The 14,504-nt window shown below is 39.0% G+C and overlaps 1 protein-coding gene across 1 annotated transcript; it reads left to right on the top strand.

Annotated features, from left to right (window-relative positions):
- Positions 1–2,836: 2,836 nt before the first annotated feature.
- On the top strand, positions 2,837–4,298 carry LOC7488992 (pathogenesis-related protein PR-1). The gene is made up of 2 exons (XM_052448936.1): positions 2,837–3,706; positions 3,859–4,298. Exon 1 carries the CDS (start codon positions 2,986–2,988, stop codon positions 3,571–3,573), a length of 588 nt encoding a protein of 195 aa, XP_052304896.1. The 5' UTR covers positions 2,837–2,985; the 3' UTR covers positions 3,574–3,706; positions 3,859–4,298.
- Positions 4,299–14,504: the final 10,206 nt, after the last annotated feature.

Raw genomic sequence — 14,504 nt, 5'->3', positions numbered from 1 at the left:
CAACCAAAATAAACTTCTAAAATAAATAAGAAAAATGTATAAAATGAAATGGGTAGCTAAGATAAAAATATTTATACGAGCATTTATATTTGTACTTAGATCAACTTCTCACTCTAATCTTTAATTGGCTTTCATAATTTTTTTTAATGATTTGTTAGTTCATATATTTTTCAATTAATTTTGTTAAGCATTGGCATCATCTTTTCATTTCCATAATGTCAACACCTTCTTTTCTTGTATTAAAAATTAACTTAAAATCCTACTCATAGTGTAGCGCTGCTACACATGTGCCTGGACCATCCTTACAGAATTGGCTGCGTATAAGCTTCATTCACTTACCTTTTTTTATTTCTTTTTATTTTAAAATTAAATCCTTTTTAAAATAATTTCACTTTATCCTTTGTGTAGTTGATGATCGTGAACTTAAAACTTTAAACTAAAAGAAAGGAATAAAAAAGGTAAGGTAAGTTTTAAGATTTGGTTTTTGGTAACTAGGGTTGCTAGCTTGGGTTTATGAGATGTGTTTTAAAAATCATCCAAACGTTTATGGTTGTGGTCCTTAAAGATGGTTTCGAGGGCTAATGGAAGGTGTTTTAACGATGGTTAAAGTTTATAAAAAGGCTGAAACCTTGAGAAAAGCTTATGGCTTGTTAATTTTGACAATGATTTTTTTTTTAATTTTCTTCTTAGCTACCCCTTTAGGGTTTTATCATTTAGTTTATAGGCCAAAATGAAAAAATATATAAAAAAATGAGTTGACTCAATATGATCTTTTGATGTTTCTTAGGGGGTAAAAGAAATAAATTATAACTATTAGATTTGATGAAGGTAATCTATGTTGTGGATTGGGAAAGATTTGGTGTGTTTTGATGAGAAAATTAGGTCGAACCAGTTAATGTGACTACTCGGGTGGCTGTTTTTGGTTCAAAATAGGACGAAACAATGATGAAGAAAGTAAACAGTACTAGACGACTTGAACATATTAAAACAACATCGTCTTTCCCTAATATACACAGCTTTGCCCTAAAACACATCGTTTTATTAATGATAAACCATTGTCGTTTCTATAACCTATGCTAATTAGGGTTTTTACCTTTTCGAAGTTAATTTTGATCCCTGTTTTTTTTGTAATTTCACAATCAAACCCTTAATTGGTCTCAATCTTTAAGAATCCTTTTAATTGTGCCCCTAGACTTCTTCGATTGAGCCCATAGACTTTGGTGCCTTTTACAATATGGTTATTGGTCTTGATATTCTTCAATTTCATTCTTAATTGGCCTTTCAAACTTTTAATTATTTCTATTTCACCCTTGATTAAATCAATTAGCCCCTTAGAACTTTAACGCCCATTCATTTTAGTCCATGAACCTTTAATTCTGCAATTTTAACCTGAATTGACTCCTAAACTTTAATTTTTGTCTAATTAAATCATCAGTTGCATTAATTAAGCCAATCTAAAGTTCTATCAAGTCTCTATACTTATTGATTCTTTTAGTTTTGGCCAAACTAACTTCCAAACTTTATTTTTCTTTCATTTTAGCCCCCTGATTAAGCTGATTAAGCCAATTAAACCATTCCAATGTTCAATTAGGTCCTTGGATTTTCCTTTTTTAAAAATTTTGCCCCTATCTTCAACTTCCTTTATAATCATACCTTAACTGTCAAACTTTGCAACCTTGTCTATATTGGTCCTTATACATTTAATTTGTGTAGTCTTAATCAAATTCAATTCATTTTCTAAAATTTCTTTAGCAAAATCCCAAATTGTCCATCCACCTAGTTTTTAAGCCGCTGTGAATCAAATGTCTGCCTGATTGTGATCATAAGTTTTTTTAAAAAAATATATTATTTGATTTTTTTTTATTTTTTTTAATATCTTTTTGAAAGAAAAAAATCTTTTACATAAAAAATAATTTTTTTAAAAAAATTTGGTTATAATAAGTATTATTATATTAAAAAAATAGAATAGAGAAATATGGCATGTCATGTGATGTGGCGGGATAGAAAAAAATCCCAAAAACTTCAACGAAGATAAATACTCATGAATATATATATATTAATTTGTTGTTTTATGAACCAATAAAATATTTATGGTTTGATATATAATAAATTTTCCATCATTTTAATGTTGGTTCATTGAAAGCATAGAAAGCGTTTGTAAAAAACAGAACTTCCTGCAGTATACAAAATAAATTTTGCAACTGAATACAGACGTTGCTCCCCCCATAGCTAGAAGTAGATAAATAGGAATTAATTCTAATTCCCACAGATGTATTAAATACTCCCCAATAAAAGTGGAATTGATCTATGGTCGATTCAGTAACAAATAAGTAGGAATTTCTAGTTGTACCTCGTGAAAAAGAACTTTTTTTTTTCTTTTTTTTTGTGAAATTAATTATTTTCTTTTCTTTACCGTATCTTCACCGTAATAGAGTTTAATTATCAAGTTCGGGATGGATTGGTGTGGTTCCTCTACGCCTAGGATACCGGGATACCGGAATATCAAACCATGAACAAATAAAGGTATGAGAGAAAAGCATATTCGCTAGTGATTGTGAGGCCCCAATTCTTCACTGGAGGGGACACCAAAGGTGTATATATATATATTCTCACAAACAAACAATTTGTGTTGCCACGTTTTGTGTTCTAGAATTTTCATTGCATAATACAAACAAGAGAGCTCACGGGCATAACATAAGCAGTTCACGAGCTACCTTTAATCATGGATCTCCCCTCTCAACAACTTCCATACCCGTCCACGAACTATACTGCTTGTCCAACACCATCCAATTTACACCACAAAAGCAAATTCCTATTAAGCAATGATTGGACATTGTGATCCACACTCCATTACTGCGTTTGGTTCCATTACACCATACACTAACTCCCATGTCTTCTTGAAATCGATATAAAAGAAAGAGGGAGCACCAAAGTGAGCGCCACCAACCGCTTCATAGCCTTACCATCACCCCTGCTCTAAAAACAATGAGAGCACAATTGTTCTTCGTCTTTATTCACTTCACCATCCTCACTACCAACATCATTTTAGTCACTTCCCAGTCATCTTCATTAGCAGAAACACCGCTAAAAAAGGTTGATAATGAGACCATTTACAAGGTCTCCAAGCAACTCTGTTGGGGTTGCTTAGGAGAGTCACTACAATTCTTGTTTGCGCATAATTTAGTAAGGGCAGCCAAATGGGAGCTACCCTTGATGTGGGACTTTCAGCTTGAAAAATATGCAGGATGGTGGGCTGGCCTAAGAAAAGCAGACTGCAAACTGCAACATTCGTTTCCAGAATATGATTTCAAGCTAGGAGAAAATATTTATTGGGGGAGTGGCTCCACATGGACACCAACCGATGCAGTGGGTACCTGGGCTGGTGAAGAGAAGTACTATAATTATGCACAAAACACATGTCAGGAGGGTCAAATGTGCGGACACTATACACAGATTGTGTGGAAGACTACGAGGAGAATTGGGTGTGCTCGTGTTGTCTGTGATGATGGGGATGTGTTTATGACTTGTAACTATGATCCTCCTGGTAATTATGTTGGTGAAAGGCCATATTAACGCATACCATAATAAATCTAGTAGGGTGCGGTGCTCGGAGCCTGAAATTATCAGGATTGGATGATGCATGATCAGTACAGGATTGCTTCCTAAGTATTTTCGTGCTCAATATGATTACCATACTTGTATATATGTACGGGTGAATTATTGTAGTATTTACCTGAATTTAAAATAAAATCTCATATGTAGTAATATATATAGGATCAATTTAAATACTATTCCTAAATTACTGTTCCTTTTGCACAACTTGGTATTTAGCTCACTGGTACTCTTTTACTTTTGAAGGAGAGAAGCCTGCGAGTTCCACTCATGCTCTAATTATTGGAGAATATGAGAAGCGTCTTTGCAGAAAGTCTGGTACAAGGTTTGTCGCACGTCATAAAAAATCAGCGCGGCATCGGCTGGCGATTTTATCTTTTGTTATGCGTTTGCTTGGTTCGTTGGAGTCGCCACCTAGTATTTAATTAAGGGCTACTAGGAAACCCGGGTGTACTGGTCTCGTCAGAGATTCACGGGTAAGGGACTGGTTGTGGTTAGGAAAGGTATTAGCACCCCTAACACACCCTACCTGAGGTAAGCTGCTTCGTGGACTTAATGCGTTTTAAAAATAAAATTTTAGCCCAATTCTAAGGCTTTGATAAATCAGTTATTCGTTCCCAAAATATATGTAGATGCATGTTCTACATTTTTATGGGAAATACAACATGATTTTTATCTGTCCTTTAGATATTTGTGCATATAAATTCAAATATTAAATTCATTTTTTCTTTGATTCAATTACATAAAAAAAAAAAATACACAAACATACACTTTCACTATATTTTTTCTTTTCTTTTCTTTTTTTACATCCTCACTATTAACATCTTACAAATCACCAAAATTCAAAATAAATCAAAACAATACATTAAACAATTTTAAGAATATTAAACAATTCAAAAAAATTACAAAATAAACCCCCCAAAAAAATCCATAACAGTGCTGGAGAAGCTTTTTGAAATTGCATGCAGTGCTGAGACGGGTCTCTGAACAGGTGAACACTGGCAGCGCGTCTCTCCCACGCGCCACCCGCCACTGGCGGCGCGTGGGTTCACGCGCCGCCGTGAGAGAGCTTGGAAATAGCCTATCCCGAACGGCTTCTTCTTCTTCTGTCTTCCTAAACCGTCGGTGACCTGCAGGACAAGAAAAGAAACACACACAGCAGTCGATTTTAAATTTTTTCTTTGATTTCAATCTGTTTGTTCTTTCTCTCTTCACCGTTTTAGATCTTCTCCCCTCTCGGTTTCGCCCTCTTCTCTGTTGGTGTTCTCTACTGGTTGCTGGGGATGAAGGCGAACAGATCTGAGTCTGTGGGTGTCGCTTTGCTCTGGCTGTTAGAGCTGCGGTGGAGAGGGGAGGCAGTTGACCGGTCGGCGTCGCTGGTTGAAGGAGACGAAGAGGTTGCTGGTTGCTGCTGTTCGGCCGCCGCTTGGGGAAGCTTTGTCGCGTCTGTGCTGATGAGGGAGACCGTGGCCTGCGGCCGGTGGAAGAGGGAAGATCTGTCAGCTGTGGGCTGGAAGGCGGTGTTCTCGGTGGCTGAGAGAGAGAGGACGGCGGCTGACCGAGAGAGCAAGGAGAAAAGGGAACACTGGTGTTGGGGCAGGGGCTTTAGATGTGGCTGACGGCTGAGGCTTGGAGGCTGGAGCTGCGTTTGATCTCCTGTGTCGGTGGGCGGCGGTGTTGCTTGGCCGCGAGGGAGAACGACAGCCAGCGGAGGGGCCGGCCTGCTGGCTTTGGGAGCAAAACTCACAAAGCGGGGGAACGGTTTTGGGGAAGAAAACAGAGGAAGAGGTGGCTGCTTGTGTGGGGATGAGGGAGGGAGATCAGCGGTGGCTGGTTCTCTGGTTTGGGAGAAGACGCTGGGAAAGATGGGTTGTGTGTGGGGGGTGTTCGTGTGTGTTGCTGGAAAAGAAAAATGGAGCTGCGGTCTTGGAGAAGGGGAGAGGCCATGGCTGAGGGGGAGAAGGTTTTGCTCCTGTGAGGGGAAGAAGGGTGTTGGTTTTGTTTTCCAAAGGAGCGGCGGCTTGGAAAATATGAATGAAAATGGGGTTTGAAAGTGAAGCGGGGGGGGCGACCGGCCTTTGTGAGCAGGGAGAAGGAGGCTTCCGGCCGCCCCTGCTCTCTCTGGTTTCTGTCGGGTGTGTGGCTGAGGGAGAAGGAAATGGCGTGGGGCAGCTGTGACCAGCCGGGAGAGGGGAAAAAAAATTAGAGCCGGGGGCAGCGGCGGATAGTTTCTGTGAGAGAAGGAAGTGAGATTGGGGAGCCGTGGGCCCCTGCCCACGGCTGTCAGGAAGAAGAAAAATCTGGCAAAATCTGGCAAAATCCCTCCCTGGTGTGTAGCTGGAGATGACAAGAAATAGGGGTTCCCTTGGGGTGGGGCCTGTTGTCGGCTGGAAAAAAGGAAAAGAAGACCTAAGCTCCTGATTTTCAGCCGAAAGAGAGGGATCCAATGGTCTTGGGCCAGGGGGAGCGGCTGGTTGCCTCCCCCTCCAATATTCAAAATTCTCTATACATAGGTAAAATATTGTTTGGGCCTCAAAATTGATTCCTCAATTTTCTTTTTTTTTTAAATTTGATTTTCTTTAATTTTTTTGTATTTTTGAAAACGAGCAATATCAACGTCGACTCAATGAGGAAAATTAAAATTAACGCGTTAAAAGTTGAACGCGTTCGAAAGACCTTTGAAAATTTAAATTATTTTGAGACGATGCTAAAAATGCTAAAAACGATGCAAATGTATTAAAAATGTATTTTTTTGGATTTTCAATGTTTTTTTGCTATTTTTGGATTTTTCTGAAAATTTATCAAAACATGGGTCAAAAATTGGGTAGCAACAGATGCCCCCTCTTTACAATGCTTACGAAGCAAAACTCCTCAATGTTTTGCATAGTAAGCTTTGTAAAGAAAATCTTTTTTTTTTTTTTTCGTTTTGTCCTGAGATCCCATCGGGCGATCTCCTTGAACCAAAACCAAAATCTGCGTGGTTGGGCTAACCTGAGATCCCGTCCGGCGATCCCCTTTAACCAAAACCAAAATAAGATCCCATCTGGCGACCTCATTAAACCAAAACTAAAAAAATGTGTGTAACTCGGTCAACCTGAAATCCCATCTGGCGATTTCCTTTAACCAAAGCTACATGAGATCCCATCTGGCGACCTCATTAAAGTGGAACTAAAAAATGTGTGTAGCTTGGTCAACCTGAAATCCCATCTGGCGATTCCCTTTAACCAAAGCTACATGAGATCCCATCTGGCGACCTCATTCAACTTGAACTTAAAAAAATGTGTGGTAGCTCGGTCAACCTGAAATCCCATCTGGCGATTCCCTTTAACCAAAGCTACATGAGATCCCATCTGGCGACCTCGTTCAACTTGAACTTAAAAAATGTGTGGTAGCTCGGTCAACCTGAAATCCCATCTGGCGATTCCCTTTAACCAAAGCTACATGAGATCCCATCTGGCGACCTCATTCAACTGGAACTAAAAAATGTGTGTAGCTCGGTCAACCTGAAATCCCATCTGGCGATTCCCTTTAACCAAAGCTACATGAGATCCCATCTGGCGACCTCATTAAACCAAAACAAAGAATGTGGAACAAATGGTCTCATTGTATGGGTGACGAACCCCCAAAAAAAAAAAAAAAATGATGGTCTCATTGTATGGGTGACGAACCCCAGAAAAATGATGGTCTCATTGTATGGGTGACGAACCCCAGAAAAATGATGGTCTCATTGTATGGGTGACGAACCCCAGAAAAATGGTGGTCTCATTGTATGGGTGACGAACCCAAGAAAAAAATGATGGTCTCATTGTATGGGTGACGAACCCCAGAAAAATGATGGTCTCATTGTATGGGTGACGAACCCAAGAAAAATGATGGTCTCATTGTATGGGTGACGAACCCCAGAAAAATGGTGGTCTCATTGTATGGGTGACGAACCCCAGAAAAATGATGATGGTCTCATTGTATGGGTGACGAACCCCAGCAAAATGATGGTCTCATTGTATGGGTGACGAACCCCAGAAAAAATGATGGTCTCATTGTATGGGTGACGAACCCAAGAAAAAATGATGGTCTCATTGTATGGGTGACCTACCCAAGAAAAATAATGTGGAAAACGGTCTCATTATGATGGGTGACCTACCCAAACGGAAAGAATGTGAAGTGCGGTCTCATTATAATGGGTGACCTACCCAGGTGGAAGATAGAAAAAAATATGAAGTGGTCTCATTGTAATGGGTGACCTACCCAGGTGGAGGATAAAAAAAATGTGAAATGGTCTCATTGTTATGGGTGACCTACCTAGGTGGAGGATATAAAAAATATGAAGTGGTCTCATTGTAATGGGTGACCTACCCAGATGGAAGATGAGAAAAATATGAAGCGGTCTCATTATTATGGGTGACCTACCCATGTGGAAGATAGAAAAAATATGAAGTGGTCTCATTGTAATGGGTGACCTACCCAGGTGGAGGATAAAAAAAATGTGAAATGGTCTCATTGTTATGGGTGACCTACCCAGGTGGAGGATATAAAAAATATGAAGTGGTCTCATTGTAATGGGTGACCTACCCAGGTGGAAGATAGAAAAAATGTGAAGTGGTCTCATTGTTATGGGTGACCTACCCAGATGGAAGATAGAAAAAATATGAACTGGTCTCATTGTTATGGGTGACCTACCCAGATGAAAGATGAGAAAAATATGAAGTGGTCTCATTATTATGGGTGACCTACCCAAAGATAGAATGTGACTTACCTGGCAAAAAGACTTGGTTGGAGCAGTCCTGGCAGGATAAGGCTGACAAACTTGGCGCTTTCTGGTTGTAGGTTGACTTGAAGACTCCTTTTGATGACGAGGTTAATCTCCTCGGTTCTTTGAGATTCTCCTACTGGCAGGGTTCATCTCATTCTCTTCTCGTTTCAGGATCTAAACCGATTCTCGGTCATCATTAACTCAATGATTCTTTCTTTGTCCACAATCTTGCTGGACTTCATTGAGGATCTTTCTGTAACAAATCACAAATATGTGCAATGCTTTGAGGTTAGATGACATGCATGCATCCTTACCTGATGTGAAATATAGGTCCCCCCTCTTCGATGTTCCATCATCACAGGGTGCCTTTGTTTGCTAACCAAAGCCTTATTTGCTCTTCCCATGTACTGGCTCATTCGTATGCTAGCCTTCCACTCAAATGTAAGTGCAGTGCCCATCTCGGGTTGTCTACGACGATTACTGCTCTTGTTGTTTATCAAGCTTGACTCTGCCCCCAAGTGCGGTGTTGCTTGATTCATCATGAAGATCTTAACCGATCATTCATCCTCTGTATTATCCTGAGAATTGTTATCGCATTGATTGTGCGCATCGTGCCAACACCATCATGATTGTCAATCAGTCATAAACTTGCCTCAAGCTGAAACAATACTCTTCAAGTATATGTTATCACCAGTCTTCATGGAAATCATCTAGTCGTCCAGACATACATCTCATAGCTTGCAGTGAAAGACTCATCGTTGTATGCTCAATGGTCTTTCTCATGAATTCCTCTCAGCTTGTTAAATCAGATAGTGGAAAGAAATGTCTCGACATCATCAATGATGTTCATGTTATCACCCATATTCATACGGTGAAGTGCGCATTGAGCTCCAAAACATATGGTCCCACAGTCAGTCTTGGTGGTGTGCATCTTTCTGACATTCATTCTAATGCAACTATGAGATAACATCTGTCATAGCCATGTTTCAAAGGGTAACCCCAAGATGAAGATAATAAAATGCCCTTCAAGTGCAGCGTTGCTCATCAATTGCTGCTGAAGTTCACTAAATCACTGACTGTCTTTGAACAACATTGCCCCCAGTAATGATCTGAATGCTTGTTCATCTGTTTATACTTAACAAGTTTTTTCTTTGTCATTGTCAGATGCTAAACATAACTTTGATGGACTTTGACGACTCATCATCTGATTTTTCTTTGCCCTCAGCTGATCTGAATACTGCTTGTTTTCCTTTTCAGGGTCCACTGTATTGCCTCCAGGTGTCTCAATTTTTCAAGGAGTATTGAGAAGAGTTGATGTCATTTCATGTCAAATATTTCGCAGACTCACTCGATGTTCTTCATTGTTCGACAATCTTTCTTGTTCTGGAATCAAATCTCATATTTCAAAGATCATGTCAATTCAAGTCTAATTGTTGAAATGAAATCAAAGAGATATCAGTTTTGGAAAAGATCTTTTGAAAATCAAGCTTTTTGGTCAAAGACCCAACACACACTATTCAATATAGTCTTTTGATTGTCATTGTATTTTGAAAACAGAAATGACCCATTGTAAGTTTAAAATGACTTTTTCCATGGTTCTTTATGTCAGTTTTAATCTTTGATCTTGGGTATATCTTTTCACGGTCTGCAATGAGGTGACCTTCTGTGAATTTCAAGAAACAAAAGGCTCAAGTCAAAACTTGAGGATTCATCAAGAAAGATTGTTTTCTTTTTTAGCATCAATTTTATCAGCATGCATAATAACCAGTAGCTTAATCCATGAAGTCACGACCCTTATAGAACAACTCTTCAAGTTTTTTAGAGCGCCATTTATCGGTTCAAATTGTTTACTTGATTAAAAAGGGCTTTTAAGAGCACGTAATGTAGGCTATGGTTCATGGCTATGAAAGAAAGGAATTTTCAAAGCTCAATAGGTGTTTGAGGGTTTCAAAGACCTAAGATCAACATCAACTATTCATCAACTCTCTTTCTCTTGTTGTCATAGTAGAGAAAGTGATATATAACCTTGTTTATCTCAAATATCAGAATTCTCTTAACATAGGTCATAATGCTAATCCAACTTTATCTCTGATGAATAATGAATCTAAAAAATTTTGAAGACACTAAAGGCTTTATCCTAGACACACCAAAAGACATGAAACTTGATTTTTTTGGTGTTGACTTTTGACATTTGTTGTGTCTTTCTTCCATTGAAACCTTTTTTGCCCCTCTTAGAATTGATAGGCATTCTCCTTCATTTCCACCTTTTTTTTTTTTTTTTTTGCTTTTACATAACCTTCCTCAAAGTTTTCTTGGATGACCCTCAATCTATGGCTTTTCTTGTTCTCCCTTTCTCAATCATTGGGCTTTTATTCTAAGCCTTTCTTTTATCATTGATTCTATCAGTGTCTTCATCCTTCCTAATAACATATCTCTCATTGCCCCCAGTGTGGGGTGTGATCCTAGTCAAGGTTTCTTTTTGAAAGAGAATATTTTACCAGGCTCAAAATAGGACTGCAAGGGATATAATCTTTAGAAAGTGAAGGGATATCGAAGATGGCCTTTTCTCATTTCAAGCAAAGTCGGTTAGAATCGATAAATTTTGACCTCATCTAGTGTAATGATTTGGACTTGTAAGAGTCATGATTCACGAGTCCATAACTACCGAATCCACTACATGTCATTATGCATACTGCTAAAACTTAGTTATATGATGTGTTGTTCAGTTTCAGGAGATATGAGTTCAAAATTGTTTGGTCACCTCATGTCCTTTTCAAGCATCAAGTCATTTCCGCAATCAAAACACTTTTAATCTTCAGGATTGACTAGCTTTAATTTTGTATGTTGGAGTTTGATCAAAAAAATATTTTTGTCAAAATACCCTTTGAAAGAAGCATCTCTTGATTTCAAAACAACAAAAAGACAAAGAAAAGACATGTTTCGTTCAAGGATGAGATGTGACCCCAAAACAAAATGCAGAATGGCAAAAATTCCATAACAACATGATTGACAGTTCAACGCCCTTCTTGGATCAACTATTCTGGCAATATCTGTGTTTACCGAGCAATTTCGATCACTCGTCATTTTGAGGATGTTCTGGCGATAAAATGATCGATGACAAGCTCCTTCACAGATTCCTCTGGTCTTTTGCTCACCAATTTGCGGACTCGATTCTTGCAATTATTCAACTGAATGGCCTGAAATCCCCCCATGATATTCAAATCTCTTGTTTGGATCACATAAGAAACAGTGGTTGCATGGGATTTAACAGAGTCAGGCAAAAAGTCTGGAATCTGACAGATGCTAGTAGTCCAACTTGGGTGGCAGAAAGATGTCAATCTTGGCAACGACACTTGAGTAGCTGGTGCTACAGTGAGACTTGACTAAACCACATAACTATGGTTTCCCGTTTTCAGAGTCATCTCCTGATTCATCTCTTCACAGTTCTGGAATCCATGGCAGATCCTTCAATCTTTCCCATCTTGACAGCTAGCTCAATTCTTTTGATGATCTTCACAACATCATGTCATTCTTCCAATGTTGTTGTGGTCCTTTGTGGATTGTTGGAAACCTTCCAACAGCTAGGTAATCTTGCCAGCGCATAGAATCATGCAGCGCTATCACTGTCACTGCATGAAATGTGCATTGTTTTTATTGGAGGAGAAACTGATGAATCTGAAACTCCTTTGTCTCCTCTTTGATTCCTCACTGATGGTGCAGCAAACAGACACCTGTAGAGGGAGCTCTGCTCTGTTGAAGTTTCAATCTTCTTTCTATTTTTCAGCCGAGGTTTGTCTCTTTTCCCTTCTTTTGCATTTTCAAGCTAACACCGATGAGAGAAAATTATAGATGATCAGAAACTACTGCATCCCTTCTTGGATTCTCCACTTGCAGATCTACAAACAGGTTTCTGCAGAGAGAGCTCTGCCACGGTGAAGTTCTATATTTGCTCCTGTTTTCTAGCTCAAGACTGGCTTTTCTGCCTACTACAGTGTTTCGATGCTGAAGCTGGTGGGGTAACTTTTCACATTGTCTAGAACTACTACATCCCCTCTTGAATTCCCCACTTGCAGAGCCATAAACAGGTTTTTGTAGAGAGAGCTCTGCCACGTCAAAGTTCGACGACTGCTCATGTTTTCAGACTAGGTCTGACTCTTCGGCCTACTCCAGTGTTTCAGTGCTGAAACTGATGAGCCAAAGTTTTGTAGCATATGAAAGTACTGCATCCCCTCTTGCATTCCCCACTTGCAGAGCCACAAACGGATTTTTGTAGAGAGACCTCTGCCACATTGAAGTTTGATGACTGCTAACATTTTCAAACCAAGTCTCACCCTTCTGCCTACTACAATGTTTTGCTGGTGCCACTGGTGAGAGAAAGTTTTAAAGAATATGAAACTACTACACCCCCTCTTGCGTTCCCCATTGGCAGATCCACAAAGAAATATCTACAGAGAGAGCTCTGCAACGTAGAAGTTCAGGGTCGAATCATGGTTTTTTTTTCAGTTTTTTTTTTTTTTACATCTTGTGCCGCTGAACTGGAATTGAGCTAACAGTTGGGGTAACGTCAAAGAAGGCTAATACACCATGCACAGAAGGCTAGTAGTTATTTGGTTCCATTAGCAGATACGGAGGCGATGAATAATTATCAGTGCAACTGAACAAGAACAAAGGTTGTCATTAGCTGATGACTGAAGGCATTGCTGCAATTATTCAAGACTGAAAAGAGGAGGTGTAACTTCAATGGGACATGGACAAGCAGTGTTCCCACAGAAGACTGTGTAGACATTCCCTTTCCATTTGATGTTCTACACTTGTTCAGGCAGATCTGAGCCTAGCTACTTCCCCTTTGATGCTCTCAACTTTCTTTTGACTCTATGCCTCTCTCTGACATCTTTCTTCATTTCCATCGTCTTTTTTTCAATCACGTGGAGCACAACTCAGATGGGAGAACCTATTTTTCCTCCCGGTACATGCATGATAAATGTATGAACATGTAAACTATATGAAGAACTCGCCCTTCGAGGGGTGACATATGGTCGTAACTCTTGTATGATGAAACAAGAATCTTGATTCTTGCCCAAACTCTACAATGAAAATTTTCTGAGTGACGGCCATTGGGTCACCCAAAAGTCTTGAGTTCAAGATGCTTCAAGAAGGGTTTGCCCTGATGCAAAACAATATATACAGAGCACACATCCTAAAGGCAGGTTCTAATCTTTTTAAGTGAGACAAAAGGTAGGTTTACTACTTAATCTCTAAAAATGGTCTCTTGTTGTCCTAGTGATTACCCTCTTGAAGGCAATATAGGGGCTTGTAGGCAATGAGATGGCACATGTCCAACTATTACCAGTCTAAGCACTCAACGAAGAGTTGGGGTTTACACAAACTTAAACCTTGACTAAAAGTCATAAGGTAAGCTGCTAGTCCCCCTCCTAACCTGAAGCTTGTGTGTGCTAAAAAATTAAAATATGTGATGCATGAAACAAATCTATACAATGCATGAATAAAACAAAAATAAAACAAAACAAAAATGCAAAAACATAAACACATCAAATACACAAAGCTTAGTCCAATATCGTCAGAAACAATACCTTCCCCAGTGGAGTCGCCATTCTGTCGCACGTCATAAAAAATCAGCGCGGCATCGGCTGGCGATTTTATCTTTTGTTATGCGTTTGCTTGGTTCGTTGGAGTCGCCACCTAGTATTTAATTGAGGGCTACTAGGAAACCCGGGTGTACTGGTCTCGTCAGAGATTCACGGGTAAGGGACTGGTTGTGGTTAGGAAAGGTATTAGCACCCCTAACACACCCTACCTGAGGTAAGCTGCTTCGTGGACTTAATGCGTTTTAAAAATAAAATTTTAGCCCAATTCTAAGGCTTTGATAAATCAGTTATTCGTTCCCAAAATATATGTAGATGCATGTTCTACATTTTTATGGGAAATACAACATGATTTTTATCTGTCCTTTAGATATTTGTGCATATAAATTCAAATATTAAATTCATTTTTTCTTTGATTCAATTACATAAAAAAAAAAAAATACACAAACATACACTTTCACTATATTTTTTCTTTTCTTTTCTTTTTTACATCCTCACTATTAACATCTTACAAATCACCAAAATTCAAAATAAATCAA

This window comes from Populus trichocarpa, chromosome 18, assembly GCF_000002775.5.
Source record: "Populus trichocarpa isolate Nisqually-1 chromosome 18, P.trichocarpa_v4.1, whole genome shotgun sequence".
Taxonomy (NCBI): Eukaryota; Viridiplantae; Streptophyta; class Magnoliopsida; order Malpighiales; family Salicaceae; genus Populus; species Populus trichocarpa.
Note: the sequence above shows the minus strand (reverse complement) of the source record. Positions and strands in the feature narration are given on the sequence as shown.